Below are 19,573 nucleotides of genomic sequence, written 5' to 3' on the forward strand. Positions count from 1 at the left end.
TTGTATTTTTTGCTTCAGTTTTAATTTGAGTATTTTCATGTGCTTTTGTTATTTTTATTCATCTTTTTTCCCCGTTTATTTTTATTTCAGTTTTATTAAATGTAGCACTAAATTAAACTCATATTTCAGTAATTGTGTGTGCCATTTCTTATAATTTTAACAAAATTATTATGTATTTATTTTTAATTTCAGTTTTAGTTTCAGTAATTTTATGGAGGGCCAAATTACTCAAAATTAAATAAATGATGAAATGTATAAATAAATCGTTAAATAATTAAATGCATTAATATTTATATTAAATACGTTAATATTTATTCATACAGTCATTTGTTTGTTTGTTTATTCATTCATTTATTCAATCAATCATTTATTTATTTATGCATTTATTTATTCACACTCATGTACTAATAATGGAATCCATACTTGTGATTTATTTATATATTTATATATTTACGTGCCGACAACCATAACCCTGAAAATTAAATGTGGAGGAAATAAATAAATAATTAATTAATTAAATAAATGAATGAATAAACAAACAAATGACTGTATGAACAAATATTATTAAATATTAATGTATTTAATATAAATATTAATGTATTTAATTATTTATTTATATATTTCAACATTTATTTAATTTTGAGTAATTTGGCCCTCCATATAATTTTAGTACCAACTTAAAGTTATTTTACTTTTTTTAAATTAAAAAAATGTATTAAAAAAATTTCAATTTTAGTTTAAGTAATTGTTATCTGCTATTTTTATTATCCTTTTTACATTATTTATATATGTTTTAATCTTATGTGTGTGTGTGTTTTGGTTTTATTATAGTACTAACTTAAACACTTTATTTCAGTTAACATTTCTAATTTTCATTCGCTTTTTTATTGAAAGCTTTCATTTAAATTTTAGTCAATATTATGTTTTTTTGTTTTTTTTCAGTTTTTAGTTTTAGTAATTTTAGTACTTTAACTTAATTTCAGTTAGTTACCAAGGCAACATTTCTCATTTTTGTTCAAATTTTTCATTTTTCATTTATATTTGATTTGAGCTTTATTTCAATGATCAAAAACACATTTGATTAGTTTTAGATGTAGTTCTCGATAATAACACTGCTTGAGATCCATAGAACACTCTGGAATCTGCATAGCAACACTTGGCAACTGTACAGCAAGCACAGTTCACATAACTTTCAGGAAAAGTAAACATCTAGCAATGAATGCATTTAATTCATAATTATTTCATTTTACTGCTGCTGCTGTTTTATAACAGAAATGACCCCCGAGAGGCCATTCTAATGATTTTACAGCAGCTCCACGTCATGCCTAATTACACTCTTTTCTGGGATAAAATCACTGTAACAGTCTCTTGTGGCTTACAGCTGTAATTCACAGATATGGATGTAGAGTTCAACACTTCATTTACAGCATGAATTTGGACAATAAAACAAGATTCATCTCAACTTGTCAAGGATAACACAAAGTCAAAGACTGCTTTTCATCGCCGTCTTTGTTATTAGAAAATAATACATGGCATCTAGCATGTATATAAAAACAAATATAGAGAACATAAAAGGAGTTAATTAACAAACTGGAGTCAAAACCACTGTGAATATATTATTATCCACATAATGTTCTGCTCTCATGTGGATTCTGATCAAATAAAGTCGATATTAAGTATCAATACAATTTCATTTATATAATAGTATTATTATGTTTTATTATTACTTAAGTATACGTGATTATACTGAATAATATAATATATAATAATAATTATATACTATTATAATATTGCAATTGCTTGCTTTAATTTTTAGTTTTTCTTTAAATATTTCCTTATTTTTTATATTTCTATATAGCTTTAATTTATTTTCATTTCAGTTTTAGTAAATACAGCACTAACCTAAACTCATTTTATTTCAGTTACTTACCAAGGCAACATTTATCATTTTGTTCAAATATATATTTATTTTTTCCATTTTTCTTCCCTTTGTTTTTTTCTTTATTCCTTGATTTTCATTTAAATTTTAGTTTTAATAAATTTGTTATGTGCATCTGCCCTTTATTTATTATTATGTTTTTAGATTTCTGTTTAGATTTAATTAGTTTATTTCAGTTTTAGCGCTTTTTAGTACAAAGTTAAACTAACTCCAAACAGCAGTGAATATATATAAATAACTTGCTTTTCTGTTCTTATGTGGATTTTGATCAAACAAATTAAATATTAATATATTGTCTTATATATAATATAATATAATATAGTTTTAATGAGTTTTTAGGTCACTTTTATTTGACCATTATTCATTTTAGGCCTACAATTACTTTGCTTTAAACTATTTCAGCTTACCAAAATGTTTCAAATCAAGTTTTTTACTTTAAATGATCCCCCTGTTCTGTACCATGAATCTTCCTGGCTGCAGGCGAACTAAATGCATTACAACAGATGTGTGTTTTTTGAAAAGAAGCATTTTGATGGGAGAAAAAGACATTCTCTCACCATTTGTGGCCCGTAACAATAAATAAACAGCATTTGATGGACTTCATTTGCAGTCTGAATCTTGTTTCACGCACGCTAAAGCGGTTTGTAATTGAGGTTACGGCCCCTCACAGAGACATCACTGAAGGCTTCAGCTTCCTCACACTGCAATTAAACTTCTGTATTATTTATTGCAAAGTAATCAGCACAGCAAATGAGTTAAGCAGTGAATGGCTGCAGTGACGTCTCAATCTCACAGCACTCTCTGAACACGTTTGGCTTTAGCTTCTGCTGAGAACGGCTGGGGAAAGACTGGGTTGCATCTGCGCTCTGTGACAGGCTTCTCTGCGTTCGTTCGGCTACAAACACTGCACCTGTCACCGGGATCAGAGGTTAATTGTGCGGGATGACAGCCGCGTCATAGTCCTGCTCCTGCGACAATAAATACAACTCGCCAATTCTCTTCAGAAAAGAGGCGACCTTTGCTTCCTGAAGTCTTTATAAAAGGTCATCCGGTTGGACAGTCTATAGATAAAGATCCTTTTACAGGCCAGTTTGCCAGTCTTGAGGAACTGCTGTGACACAAGCTATTAAAGATCTAGAGATGAATGCAGTCCCTTGCTAGGTGTGCAGTTGTTTATTGTAGGCTATCAGTGTCACTTTGAATATGAGAGTTGTTCTAGGATGTTTCATCAGACTTAAATTGTAAACATATCAAAATAATAATAATAAGACCTATAAAATAAATTTTTTACAAGTAAATAATATTTAGGGCTTTCTACTTCAAAATTAATTGTGAAATTTACTGAAAATTGTTTCTGCACCAATTTTCTTTCAGTGTAATACCAGAACTTATATATGAAAATGCACAGCAAAAAAAAAAAAAAAAAATTATATATATTTACACACTTATATATACATACATACATACCAACTTAAACTCATTTTACTTTTTTAAATTTTACAATTTTATTTAAAAATTTTCAATTTTAGTTTAACTAATTGTTATCTGCTATTTTTAAATAAATACAAAATGTATATATACATTTTCTCACCAGGACATAAACTATCATTAAATTCAGCGCAAATGCTAAAAATAATATACAACATTGACCAAAATAATATTAAAAATATAAAACATTTAAAAATAATATTTATAAAATATACTTTTTTAACACAATACTAAATAGTAATAGATAGACAGACAGACGGAATTCTGGAATCGGTTCAAATCTTGAAATGCCTAAAAATTCCCATCCCTAAGAGAAACTGGGAAAAAAATCTAAATGGAAAACAGTCCATAAAACTAAGTGCAAAGAGCAAATTAATTTTAAAATGCAAAGGATATCAATCCAAGCACAGAGCGTCTCTGAACATCTTAATTACGGTGTGTGTTATTCTGCTGCGCTGCTAATAGCTTCATCACTGTCTCCAAATTAATTATTTAGGGCTTCTACACTTTGGTCAAGAATATTGACAGAAATCACTGTCATATCAATAAATTAACAGGCTCCAAAGGTGATATGTAACTTACATTGGTTCATTATTTAATTTATTTATACACTTTTTAAATTATTCATCAAAGTTCAGGTTTAAATATCAAAATTACAAAAGCAAAATAAAAACTACAGACAAAAGTAGCCTCTGTGCACACTTCTTATTCTTACAGTGTCACACTTACAAAAGCAAATAACCTTCAGAATCAAACAAGAACTACCTGCTTTACAGAAGAACACATAAACCTGATCATGGGCCAGAAAAATGATTCAGATAACAGAACTCCTGCAATGCAATCATGCTTTGGCCGTTCAAATTATAGAGAGATAATATGAACACTGACATAAACACTGGAGCTATAGCCTGTGCTTATTTCTCAACGAAAGGTGAAGATGCTCATACCAAAACACTGACCCAAAATTTCACCATTTACCAGCAAACTATTACATAATTTGCTGGTAAATGGCAAATCATCCTGTTATATCAAATCATTTAAATTTACTCAAAACACAAACAGAGTTTTTCTCAATTTATTAGAAAGAAATGACACCTTTTCACTCACAAATCAAATCAATAAAATGTAAACTATTTTTAAATCAACATATTAATGGACATAGCAATGTTAACGCATCACTCATAAACAAATAAAATATTTCATAAATCAACATATTCCTCCTGTCTAGACATAGTAATGTTTCTTTGAAGGACAAATATATGATGTCTTTGAAAGATACATAGCATGTTCTATGAAATATTTAATCTATATAAATTAATGCAACCTAACATAGCTGATAGATTAAGTCAAACTAATTTAATTAAATGCATTTAAATTCAGCACGCACATATGTGCTTAAAAAAACATTTTATATATTAATATTCTATGTACTATCTTGTAGTTCCTGGTGAGTAACAGTGATTTTTCCTTGATTTTGCAGACTAGTGTTCTATTTGGACTTGCCTTAATTAAGCGCTTCAAACAAAACTCATTATCTTTCCAAGCCGTGGTGTACAAACGTTAAATCCACTACTTCCTCCTTCTATCTGAACGTCTTTTAAACACAATATTGCGTCCTGGTGGATAAAAATCTGCTTTTTAGTTGTGTTTGCAGTACGCATGAGATGTTCATTTCATCTGACATTAGCTCAGTTAAGTTCGTCTAATCTGCTCTTAAAGGGCCGGCACGATCAGCCCACACAGATAATCTCTCTGATCTCACCAATTTGTGATGTGGCTCTTCCAGGCTTCCAGTGGCGTTTGCACACACAGTATCGCTGCAGAAGGCACCTTGAGCCTCCATCAGGAGAACTCCGCACAGCACTCCCACTTAATTGGATTTGTGCATCACACACAAATTGTGACATTACAACTCGACGGTGGAGTAGGTCATGCGCCAATTACCAAAGCTCACTGCTCGAGCGGTCGCAGCCACGGAAGCTCGTCTAAGACTTCATTACTATCCCTTTTCATTATGTACTGAATGAAGCGGTGCTTACCATACACTCCCTGGCGGAGTCGGCATGGGATCCATGGACGCAACCGACGGCAAAAGAACAGCCTGTGACTGTGTGTTTGGTGTCTTTAATGAGACACAGCCGGCTTTCAATGCTGTCTGTTTTATCTGTGACATATCTTCTCTCTTGGCAACATTATTGTCATCCATCTACTCATCACAGGTTCGAATGGTAATCACATCATGGTCGAAAGTTCAAAATTAGAACACTTGGCATATTTAAGGCCCTGTTTACACTAGTGTGTTTTAGTACTTGTGTTTCAGAATGGTCTCCATCCACACTACACAACCGAAAATGCATATCACATGACTATTGATGCAGGTACAACCATAGATATGTCCAGGTAGAACCCATATTATTTAGAAAGCGCATGTGTCTATGTGCTTGGAGCGGTCGAATGGGCAATCTACCTATGGGTACAACAATTATCATGATGTTACACGGTCGTCAAGGATACGCAGAGAGAATGTGGGCCATAGACATATATAGACGCCCTATTCGACCGCTCCAGGCACGTAGATGCGGCCACCATCTTTGAATGGTATTTTTGACGTCATTCACCATACTGTAGGTTCGCAGAGAGCCGTTCTGTGCATGATTGTGGCATCTTTCGAATATTCAGTGATTACTATAATGAATGACGTCAAGTTCACCGCTGCAATATGGCGGACGGCTTACGTATAGCGGCCCATAGAAACAGTCACTAATGAGGCATCTAGTATATCACGCCATTGTTTTCAAAAGTCTCTGTTTTGGTCCGTTGGTCATTTGAGTTATTTTATACATTTAAAAGACTGTATACAGCCAAACAGCTCAAGTAGGAAAATACTTGAGAAATACTGGTAATACTGCTTATAGGAGTAGTATCTCTACTCAAAAAAAAAAAAAAAAAGAGGAAAACACATCTCTTGGTTTTATTAGTAAAAAGTCCTCAATATTTTCTATACAACACTGAACCACAATTTCTATAATGAAATATTCAGTATTTTTAATTATCACCTTAATTTTTTTAATGAAAATTACAAGACCCATGATTCATTTTTTACAGTAATTGCTGCAAAAGGTGGACATACCAAATATTAAAGTTAAAAGCCTTGATATTTGTTGTGCTCAGAGCAACCATCTGCATGTTTCATGAAAATGAAATCATGTTTTGGAGGCAAAAAAGGTCAGTATTTTCAGATCTGTTAGGTGTTCTAATAATTTTGGGCACCACTGTGTTTGTGTGTGTGTGTGTGTGTGTGTGTGTGTGTATACATACATAGATATATACACTGTGTATTTCTAGTATTTTAATATAATGCATATATATTATTATTATTATATTATTCTATTATATTTTAGATATAATAAATATATTTTATGCATTTATATACACAAGTAAAAACATTTTAGATTTTACATTTTATATAAAAAATATTAAATATTCAGTGCCACATAATCCTTCAGAAATCCATATAATAAAATAATAAAAAATGTAATATATATAATATTAAAACAGTATATTTTAGAGTTACTTATATAGATCAGAACTCTGTATAAGTTTTTTTATGTATACAATTATGAAATATTATAGTAATATTTCAGATATAATAAATATATTTTATGCATTTATATGCACAATTTAAATTATTTTATATTTTATAATATATTGTTACATCTGAATATAAATGGTAATTTTAAAATGTATAAAATTCAAAAGAACAGCAATTATTTCAAATAGAAATAACACTTGAAAAATCTTTACTGTGATTTTTGATCAGTTTATTGATTGATTGAATCCTTGCTGTATAAGTATTTTTTTCCTTAATAAATACGAAATTATTTCTTTACAAAATCAAAAAAAACACCCAAGCTTCTCATATTTAAAGCAAAATCTTTCCCACAAGACTAACCAAGTCACGCTTGTCCACACAAAATACCGCAAAATAAAGTTAAATTAAACATGCCATTTAAGTTAATTTGAGCTCTTGAATAGGTCAGCCAGTATAATTGCTCCCTCAAATCACTGTGTAATACTGAGAATAATTCTGTCAGTCCTTTTAAAACGACAGTTCGAATTATTTTGGAATTTCATGTATATGAGCCAGCACTCCACTACAAACCCCATCTCCACATCAATCCATCACACAAACATCACATCACATTTATTTATAAAAACAGCGCAAATAATATTTCATGGCATCACAACCAGAGAAAATTGTGGATATTCCTAATCTCTCCCGCGGCTCCGTTCATCATTCTGTTGTCTCAGTCCCTGTTTCTCGAGCACGAGCCGTATCTTCCGTCAGCAAACCCTCGGCTTTCCACAGCTGGAGGGGGCAGAGGCAAAGCAGGAAGGAACAAGAGAAATGAGTTGCCTGCCGGTGCAACTTGGAAATCTCCCAAACCATCAGCCAGTCATTTATCTGGCTGATGGTACACAGTCTCGCTCAGACATCCATTACTTCCACCAACCTAATACCCTCCTTGGGTGCAGCCGAAATATATCCCTGTCACCGCACACATGACTGCAGAAGTGACGGCTGATCTGATCAGAAGTTTTCTCTGTCTGTGTCCAGTGTGAACTGTGCACTGATGAAAGTTTAATGTGAGCGACTCGCCAGGTTTGTTTAGAGGTAAAGAGGCAGTTCTGCTCAGATCAAATAGAGTTGCTGGATTTGGCCGAGTTTGTGAGGTTGACAGAATCGTGTCTTATTAAAAGAGTTTCACAAGCACCACAAATTCCTCCAGTACAAAACTGAGTTTCTGTGTCAATGTGCAATACCTGCTGCTTATTATCTGGATGGAAAAAAACTTTGACCACAAAGTCAACAAACGGGTTCAATGTTTTTGCTGTTGTCAGTGCCATGATTTAAACATGCCTCCAACTTCATCTAGAATCAGCTACAATATGAAAACATGAAATGATGATATCAGCTGCATTATGATTTACAAAAACTGTTGAATATGAAATGCCAGCAACATCAAACACAGACAATGCTGTATATATATATATATATATATATATGAATGATGGACTATATGAGGAACTCCTGAATGAATGAGTTAACAGCATTGTCTACTACTAACCAACCAAATCAATCAATAAATGTAGGTGTTTTGATAAATCAGATTAAATATATATTTTATATTTTACACACACTGATGTATATTTGGCCACACACACACACACATACATATACAATGTATATGTTAATCATAAACAAATTTAAATATTTAAAATATCTGTTTAATCTGTACCTGCTAATAATCAATATGACAATAGACATGAAGTCATTATATTGTGGATCTTCTTAACTCATCCCTGACTCACGGTTATGGAGAATTATGGATTACTGTCAGTACAATAAACAACAAATGGTAGGTCAGACTGAACAAATACTCCCCTTGCAATCTAGAATCTCACTTAAGATGGCCGAATACTCTCCCAGTCATAATTCAATGCCTCGAGAAACTTACAAGTTCGTCTTTTGAGATGCAACAAAAACATATTCCATGAGAGGCCCAGATTCCTCTCATTAGATACCCACCAGGACTAAATATGCCCCTCTCTGAGATGATGGAAGAAGATGACGCATTTTCTGGCCACGAGCTGAGCGAACTAAGTCGGAGGGAGATTCGCTCCAGGAGGCTGGCGATCGAATGCTGCCCGCGGTCACGCGTATGGAGCCGAGGCTGAGGAGCTGGGAGAACGGGAGCGGAGAGGTTTGTAATTAGAGAAGGGGTTTAGGGAGGTTTTGGCTCCTCTTCATACTCATTTTCCACACCAGCAGAAGGAACGAGAGGCAGGGGACGGGGCAGAGTGAGCTGAAGGAAGGGGTGCGGGCGCAGCGGGTGATGGCGCTCTGAAGATTCTTAATCCCACCGTGTGCTGGATTATCACAGCAGGGTGTGAGGGAACGCAGCCCATGCTACAGGCCGAGCACTCGCGGGCCCGCCGCAGACCATGCCCCCCTCACACACCCACACCCCCATACACATATACACCCATACACAGGTCAGAACTCTGATAATAAATGAGCGGCTACTATAAGAAAACTAGTGGAAAAGAATTAAATATATACATACATACATACACACACACACACACATTAGGTTTAATCTGAAGTACTAAAATAATAAACCTGTGACAAAAAATATTAAATTAAATCATGATTCTTATATACTGTATATATATATATATATATTCTTTCTTTATATATATTTTTATTTTCTGTAGTTTTAGTTATTTTAGAAATTCAACTGATAGATATTACAGTGTACAGTATATATATATATATATATACACACACACACACACACACAAATATATTTATCTTCAATGTTAGAGGTATATTATTTTATTTATTCTTTTTACATTTTTTCGTCACATCATAGGACACATTGATACGACAACTACATATACATACACACATACACACATACACACACACACACACGTTTAAATTGAACAATAATTAAAACAAATAAGAACAAAAAATTAAATAATAAAAATGACCAAAATATAAATAAATAAATAGAAATTCTTTATAAATGTGTGTGGCTTTTAGTAAGTTTACGTTTTTAGTTACTTTAGCTTTACCTTATTAATATTTAGTTTTATTTTACTTATGATAAAAAAAAATAAAAATAGCCGTAAAACTACAACCACTAAGTGAAAAATGCAATACTTCGCACATTCATTTAGTTTAAATTGAAATACTAAAAGGGTTCAAAATGTGCCCAAAGTCCAGTGTGCATCCATTTGTGTGGAATAAAGTGTTTCTAAGCTCAGTAGGGTGCACTGAAGGGCCTGACAGCTTCTTTGGGTTACAGGACAATAGGTACAGGATTACTGTCAAAGTGTTTCTGTGGAGGGATGCTGAGCATTGGCCCGGACAGCCTGGAAGTGAATGGACCCTCGGGGGGGATCTCTCATCTCGGAGCATAAAGCTTTTCTGAGGCCAGCCGGCATGAGATGCCTGGCCATCCATTCATTTGTCACACCTGAGATGGTGTCTAATGGAGTACAGACTTACTGTATATTAGTCATGGGACTACCAGTGAAGCATCTCCCTCAACAAAACAACAGTACATTTTACTATGTGCACTACTGTATATACACTTTGCAAAAACTTCTGTTCTTATTTGCATTTAAACTGCCTCAAATCCTTGAAACAAATGTAATGTGCATTAGAAACAAGGTAGCATACGATATGAAGACTTTAGAACAGGGGAGTCAAATCAGTTCCTGGAGGGCCGCAGCCCTGCAGAGTTTAGTTCCAACCCTGCTCCAACACGCAAACCATGTAGTTTTCAAATAAGTCTAAATGACTTGATTAGCTGGATCAGGTGTGTTTAATTAGGGTTGCATCTAAACTCTGCAGGGCTCCGGCCCTCCAGGAACTGAGTTTGACTCCCCTGCTTTAGAGTATCATTAAATCTGCCAGTGCAGGAAGACAAAATACACTTACATTCAATATACAAGCTGTTCAAACAAATATTAATATGTTTTGATTTTCAGTGCTGCTTTTAAAGTACATTTATCTTGGTTTAAGGACTTAATTTACTCAATTAAGGACTTATTTATTAATTTAAATATTTTGTAAAGAAAGCAAATAAAAAAAAACTAATTCACTAAATCCCATTTATTTAATATTTTCAGGATGCATGATTATACATGTATATTTTAAACATTTTATTATATACACTGTAAAAAAAAATGTACTGGTCATTTTCTGCCAATGCATACATTTATTAATTTCCAAGCAATTATTTTATCCAAACATGAATTTATTAATTTGCAAGTTATGCAAAATTCAAGTTACAGGCAAAAAAATTTAATTAAAAAATCATATTAATCTATTAAATTGTGCCCTACTTTTAAGAAATATAATTAATTATTTTATATATAATTAATTAATCATATTTATCAATTTATCTAATGTCAACATACTTCAAACAATTAAGTGGTTATCATATTATATACACATAATATATATTATATATGTACACACACGCACGCACTATATAGAACATTTTATACAAACAAATACATAAGTATAGATTTCTTTATGAATTTAAATATATATTTATTTTTTATGTAAATATATAAATTTACAACAATATATATTGTTGTTTTGTCAGCCTTACTGTACAGTACATTATAAAGTTGACATATCCTACAGTATGACAAGTTAGACACCATTTAAAACTACTTTTGCTAATCATTTTATAATCATTATGAATGCAGTTTAATGACCTCATATTAATTTAGAAACTACACGAAATAATTGCACTTTAAAAATTCATTTATCACACTTCAGGACCATTTAAATGAGCTAGTGAAGGCTAAAAGGGTAAAGAAAAATGGAGAGCAGTTAAAGTATTCACATTAATTTAAACCTGAAATACTTGCAATCGTTTTTCTTTTTTTATTTCTGCATGTGTTATTTTAATATGAGTGGTTCTTTATCTATACGAGATTTCATCTAATTTCCATGAATTAAAACGATATAAAGTGCAAACAAAAGAACCACGAGGGCATATTAAACAACACAAACCATGTAATAATGTGAAGCCTCAGCTGCACAAACAGCCCAGGAAATCAAGCAGCAGAGTTTGATTTTAATAGTGTTAGAAACAGCAGCACAGAGCATGTGAGGTCATGCTTTATGCACCAATCTCTGCTCTAATGCTCCGTGTTGTTGCTCTCATTATCTGAATGAACTCAGCAATTATATAAAATATTCCAGAGCTATTTGGCTGTATTATCTATATGAGCTCATTAAACTCAAAATGGAGTTTAGGGGTGGGGGAAGCATTGCCTTTATTTGGTTTGGAATAGCAATCAACTGCACTTAACAGTTTGCCTGTGCACAAACAAAAATCAGAAATTAAATCTAAACACTGTTTCATGGCAACAACATAGCCAGTAGCGTGACCCTGGGACAGAAGCCGCCCGATGCGCTCAAGCTGGGTGGCAGAACAGGCCTTACTGAAGACATGCTTCTGAGCGTGAATGATTTCATGGCTCTGCGCATGAAAACGTACCGTTCGAAGGAGGGTAAGAAAGATGGAACTAAATATATATATATTTAGATTTAATATATAAACATAGCATATTTATCATAAATATATACATGCATGTGTTTGTATTTATATATACATAATAAATATACACAGTATACGCACATATATTACGTAAACAAAATCTTTTATTTTAGATGCGGTTAATCAGCACTAAAACTTTAACTTTTTACTGTTAGTTGCCATCAATGACAGCATCAGTAATGTATTGATAATTAACTGTGACATTCAGCATGTCCAAATGTTCACTCATATGCATGTAATTACTGTACTTACATATTAAATACTTTGAAGTGATATTGCTGATGGACATTCCTCATGCACAGTTCAAGCACTAATCAATAATGAAATTGGTTGCTGATCATTATTATTAGTCGACTATCAATTTTATCGATTAGTCATTGCAGACCTATCCAACATCAAACCATCATACAGTACACACACTTCTGAGTATTTTATGCTAAACATCCTTCACATTAATCAAGCAGCAGAGCATCTCTCTAAAACATCAACCCATCCACATCTCAGTGTTAGTTTAGCATCGACATGCCGTAAATGACGGGGGAAGTAAAACGAGTTGGCGTGTAAAGAGTGTTCGTTCGTCTCTGGTGACCAAATTCTAGCATTCTCTCATGTATAGTACAGACCCTACAACATAACCCACCTGCAAAGCCCTGGATACAAACTCAAATCAAATATTCAAGGTGTTGAGGTTGTTAAAACTCAAATAGCATGCTATATGCTTGCAAAAGTAAGTGTTTATCCCTGTGGCGCTACTGAGCGCTGAGGTACGGCATGCAGTCGCTCAGCTAAGCTCACAATAATGAGAATATAATGAGGAGGAGTTGAGTTACGATATCGATTTCACATGCAACACATACAGACCGAAGTGCTCTGCTGGGTGAAGGATGCTTATCAGCTGAACATACATACATACATGTCTGGCACGCTTCAGGGCTTTATACATAAACTAATCCATATGGCATGATCGTATGCAGCTCGTTTCTGGCAGGGAAGGAAACCTTCAGCTGAAGTTTTGGGTTATTAAGCTCAAAGGTGTCAGGAGGAAAGTCGCTGCGTCATAATATGATGGACATTAAAGAGAAATATCAAATTATAGGCTGGTTTTGACAGACTCATGCGCTGATAGGGACTCCTGAGCTCCTTTCAGACCAGTAATGAGCTGCGGCGGGCTCCTTTAATACCGGCCATAATGTTTTTTTGATTGCCCCGTTTAATCTTGCCCTCTCGTGCCGCCCGCAATTGGAGCATCACAGTCTCGCTCCAAGAGGTTAAACACATTCACATGAGGAGATATGAGCAGAGGAAGAGACCGTTGTGCACATATATTTCCCATAATGCAGAGCTTCACATAGCCAGTTGGTTTTCTTGGTTTTGCTGCGCTCAAGTCATGTCAGAAAGATCGTATTCAGGAGTTCAGTGCATGAGCATGACACTATGAGCTCATAATTACAACAGGGAGACTTTGCATTTGCTTCAGGCTGGACTTTCCGAGTTAATCATAAACTGATCATAAGCTGTATAATTGTGTATGTGACGAATTAAAAATCTTGAATCTTGAAGCTGTAATTGTGAATGTTGACAGAGCAATTGATTTTGTACACATTTTGTGTAATGATAATCAGGAATAGCAAAAAGCTTGAAAGAAAATAACTTTTTCTTAAACTGAGAATTATTATATATATATATACATACATACATACATACACACACACTCACAATTCAGTAATATAAATGTCAATATAAATATAGAAATAACAATATAAATAAGTGATAATTAGAAAGCAACTTTTCTTAAACTGAGAATTTCCGAGTGTTAATTAAAGAATCACTGTGGAAGCTAACTGATATTGATCATAAGCTGTAATTATAATGTTGACAGCACAATTGATTTTGTACGCATTTTGTGTACTGCTAATGAGGAATAGCACGAAGGCTTGCTAGAAAAAAAAGATCTCATTTAGCTGGTTCATAGGAGGATTGTTTGACTCTGTAACAGCACTAGAATGATAAAACATACAGATAAAACATCAGTTAAACATCTAATGTTAATCCTTCGCTCTTCATTATGGTGATTTAGCACTAAAAAGCTTCATGTGTTCATCAAAAATTCTACCTAAAATCACGTTGACTTACAATTTTCCAGGATGACATGAATGTTTATTATGGATGATATCTGATGTTGGGGAATCTGTTTTTGGTTTCAAGGTTAATAAGCAGGAGCCGTTTTCACCAACCACTACATTACCAAAACACTACAGAATCACTAATACTTATACTAAAATGAAAATGAAAACTCAAAATGTAATTCAAAATATTAACAAAAAACTATAACATGAATGATTTTAAAATAACACTGCTAGTTTCTAAGAATAGCCAAATCTCCTCCAGCTCTGAGTGTACACGCGCAATATGAATCATCTGAAAAACCATCGCAATGCATCTGTGCATTCATTTTCCCCCGAGCTAGTTAACTGCAGGACAAATTACCTTTCCACATGGTCCAAGTTTCCAGCCACCCCGAGTCCTCCGATAGCGTAGAGTTTCCCATCGTACACCAAGCTGTTGTGCCTGCAGCGAGAGACAGTCATCCGGGACACCAGGTTCCAATTGTCCAGAAGTGACATGTAGCACCACACATCTGCCACTGTCACCCCTGACTCCGTACCACCTGGAAACAAGACCACGCACCATCACGCCTTTGACATTGCACAAAGTCAATGTTGAAAATGCTCTGAAAAAATCTGGGAATAAATTTACTGTTTACCGATGCCGCACGGACACCAACACTTGTAAAACTACCTCAGAAAGTACCAAAATAAGCTGGACGGAAACATGACCTTGATAAAGGATTTGTTGCATTTATCTGGCATGGAGACCAATAGATGTTTTGATATTACGGGTCAGTGGATGCAGATTAATGTGACCACATTGGTGATCCTTCATCAAATCATTGCAAAAACAGTCTGGGAAGTGACCACGGAGTTGATATACGACCTTCCCTCCAAAATCTGACGTACCTGACAGGTAAATATTGTCCCCGGCAGAGATGACGCTGAAGAATTCGCGGTCGTAGAACGGAAGGCTGGCTAGAGGATACCATTTGCTGTTCTGCGGGTTGAAGCAGGTGACGGCCGTCAGAGAGCGCTGGTTCATACCGATCGCCTGCCTTCCTCCCACCAACACAATCACCTCTGCTACACCTGCGGGTTAGAGAGACGATACAAATATATGAGTACTTGATGGCCCCTGCGGTGGCCGTGTCGATGTGTTGAAATAGAGAGCCTGACAAAGGCTGGGAGTGCAGTTATTCTTCATGGCGGATTGATGGACTGCAGGGACCCCCAAAGAAGATTGCTGCTCCTCCACGCCGTTTCACATTGCAGCTATCTTATGTGAGAATCTAAAACCTAGAGAGCTGCACTACAAAACCAAATAAAGGCACACTGCAAGAAGAAAAAAAAAATTGTTGTCTTGTTTTCAAGTAAAAAATAACTAGACATCATTAAAACTGTAAAATTGTATAAGATATAAAACCTTTTTTAAAAAAAAGCAATGTATATATACATTTATTACACATATAAAACTACTGAGCTTTATGCTTAAAACAAGAAGAAAATTTGTGGGAAATTAAATTCCATACTCAATGACGTTTTAAACACTTTCTGAACTATTCATGTGCATTTCTGAAGCTGATTTCACAGCAGGCATTTTCAGCATCCTAAATACATATAATAATAATAAAACTTGACAAAATACAAAAAGGCAAATATATTGGTGCCAAAATATTAAGATATACAGTCCCCTCCATAAATATTGGAACAGTAAAGAGAAAATTGCTCTGTTGGCTGTGGAGTCAAGACATTTGCAAATATGATTAAAAGATGAATATGAGACAAAACTACAGAATGTCACATTTTATTATTAGCCGTTTCAACACATACATGTTTTACCAAATAAAAAGAACAGCACTTTTAGAGTTCATCCCACTCATTGATGTGAGCATAAGTATTGGGACAGTTGATCATAAGGCAGATATAAAAGATTAAAAGCTATTATTTAGTTGCAGATCTCTTGCACACAATCACAGCAGTGAGTCTGTGACCCATAGACATCACCAGACTCTTGGTCTCATCCTTTGAAATACTTTCCCAGCCTTTAATGCAGCCGATTCCAATTGTTGCTTGTTTTGGGGAGTTTCTGCCTTTACTCTCCTCTTCAGCTGGGGAAATTCATGTTCAATCAGATTTAAATCTGGAGATTGACTTGGGCAATCTAAGACTTTCCATTTCTTTGCCCTTATAAATTCCTTGACTGAACTGGCAGGGTGTTTTGGGTCATTGTCCTGATGCAATATGAAGCACTTCCCAATGAATCTGGTGGCATTTTCTTGAATATTGGTAGGCAAGATGGTTTTGTACCCTTCCAAATTCATTCTGCTACTGTCATCATACATTAAGTCATCAGTAAAGTTGAGAGGGCCTGTTCCAGAGACAGCCATGCATGCCCATGCCATGACACCACCTCCACCATGCTTTACAGATGAGGCTGTATGCTTGGGATCATTTGCAGTTCCCTTTTTTTCTCCACATTTTTGCTTTCCCATCACTTAGATAAAGGTTCATCTTTGTCTCATCGGTCCATAAACACAGTTCCAAAACTCTTCTGGCTCACCTTTGTGCTTTTTTGCAAACTCTAATCTTGCCTTTCTATTTTTGGTGCTGGTCAGAGGTTTGCATCTTGCTGTGTAGCATCTGTAATTCTGTGTCAAAGTCTCCTGAGGACAGTAGATTGTCAGAGCATCACCCCAGCTTTCTGGAAGTTGTTGGTGATTTTACAGACACGTCTTTTAGGGTTCATTTTAACAGCTTTTATGATTTGTCTGTCATCAACTACTGTTGTTTTCTCAGCCGATCAGGTAGTTGTTGGTGTCGCTGGTGGTTTCCAAACTCTTGATTTCTCCATGCCCTTTGTTTTTGCTATAGCTCTAATTGACTTCCTCTTTTCTTTTAGCATCCAAATTGCTTGCTTTTCTCTCAAAGTCAGCTCCCTCATCTTCATCATGGTTTGTGTGTGTCATCATCAATTGCAAGATTCAGAATACAGAAGTAATGGATATAACTGATACGACACATTCCCTGCTTTTAATATCTGAAGAATTAATGCAACAGGAAACAGCTGATCACTGAAAGACCCGTGAGGCAACTGCTCCAATACTTATGCTCTCATCAGATAGAGGGATGAACTCTAAACGTGCTGAACTTCTTAGCTGGTAAAACATCTATGTGTTGAATCACCCAATAATAAAATGTGACATTCTGTAGTTTTGTCTCATATTCATCTTTTAAAATCATATTTGTAAATGTCTTGACTCCACAGCCAACAGAACAATTTTGTCTTTACTGTTCCAATATTTATGGAGGGCACTGTATACACTATTATTAAAAAGTGAGGGGTTTTTTGTTGTTTTTTAAAGAAATTAATGTAAGAATATACTTTACAGGACACATTAAATTGATCAAAAGTCACAGAAAATACTTTTTTACTTACAAATAAATGCTGTTCTTTTTAACTTTCTATTAATCAAACAATCCTGAACAAAACATTACAAATCCACAAAACTATTAAGCAGCAGAACTGTGATAATAATCGGAAATGTTTCTTAAGCAGCAAATCAGCATATTAGAATGATTTCTGAAGGATCATGTGACACTGAGGACTGGAGTAATGATGCTGAAAATTCAGCTTTTCATCACAGGAATAAACTACATTTTAAAATACATTCAAACAGAAAACTGCTATTTTAAATGGTAATAATATTTCATAATATTACTGTTTTTAATGCATTTTTGATCAAATAAATGCATCCTTGGTGATCAAAAGAGACTTAAGAGAACGTTAAAAAACTTTCTGACCCCAAACTTTTGAATGGCAGTATATGTAATATAAGTGAAACAAATATTAAAATACAGCGCCTAATATATTATATAAAAGCTGGTATCCAGGTTACCCAACATCCCACATGAAGAGTCTGTCTGTGCATGTGTGTCCAATGAAGAGTGTAAGTGAATTATCCGAGCTTAACTAAACTCATAACCATCTGTTTGGCTGCATGCCCTCAAGAGTCTTACAGCCCTGGGCGCATTGGCTTCGACACTACATGAAATGCATCATGGGCACCTGCGCACTCATCCGTGATCCTCTATTCTGCTATTCTCATTTTTGTAAAGTACTCAGATGAAATTGCAAAAGTGTTTAGCATTTGTAATAACAAATTCAGTTCTAACACACACACTGCTTTTGAGCCAATATATGCACACCTGTGTCCACCATTGGATGCAAGTCCGTGTTTGGGAAACATAAACATTGTACAGTTATGATAAGGAATTATATTACTATAATTGTTTATTAATGGAGCTAAGCATATGCTACAGGATTTATACTCAAACTTTGGTGTGTAATTCAGACTGTTTGGTAAATGATGCCACAAATCATGAAGTTGTCGAAGAAATTCTATATCAGTTGTAAGAATTGTATATCAAATGTATATAATTTAAATCATTGTGATAAACAAGTTACGTCAAAAGTAATCAAAAACGAGTCTGATTATATTACCTCAAATGTGTAATTTAAAGGATTACGTTACTAACTACAATTTTTTTAATGTAATTTGGAATCAGTAATGGTCTACAATTTGTAAGTAATCTACCCAGAACTGTTAATGATATATATTTAAACACGTATCAGAGTTGTGTCTATTCTGTATGTGTGGTGCAAGAAATCAGAAGGTATGTTTTGACTCTTTAGTGTTGCCAGATCTTGCTAGAATAATAACCAAGAACAAGAAGTGACCTGCACCTGCCTACTTTATTAACTCCATAAACTGGATTGAGCCCAAATACCCCAAAACCGCTTAATAAATGTCGCTTATAATAAGTGGACATGGCAACCGTTCAAATGTGCACTGTGTGAAGCAGCCTTCCAAACATAAACCAAA

The 19,573-nt window shown here is 34.4% G+C and overlaps 1 protein-coding gene across 1 annotated transcript in view; it reads right to left on the minus strand.

Annotated features, from left to right (window-relative positions):
- LOC306844292 (kelch-like protein 29) overlaps positions 1-19,573 on the minus strand; it is a 225,573-nt gene that overhangs the window by 8,514 nt on the left and 197,486 nt on the right. Inside the window, exons 9-10 of the mRNA XM_079376299.1 lie at positions 15,597-15,779; positions 15,067-15,247 (exon numbers count right to left, since the gene is read on the minus strand). Coding sequence (XP_079232425.1) covers positions 15,067-15,247; positions 15,597-15,779 — 364 coding nt within the window. The remainder of the gene's footprint in view (positions 1-15,066; positions 15,248-15,596; positions 15,780-19,573) is intronic.

The sequence above is a fragment of the Barbus barbus genome (assembly GCF_936440315.1).
Source record: "Barbus barbus genome assembly, chromosome: 24".
NCBI classification, from domain to species: Eukaryota; Metazoa; Chordata; class Actinopteri; order Cypriniformes; family Cyprinidae; genus Barbus; species Barbus barbus.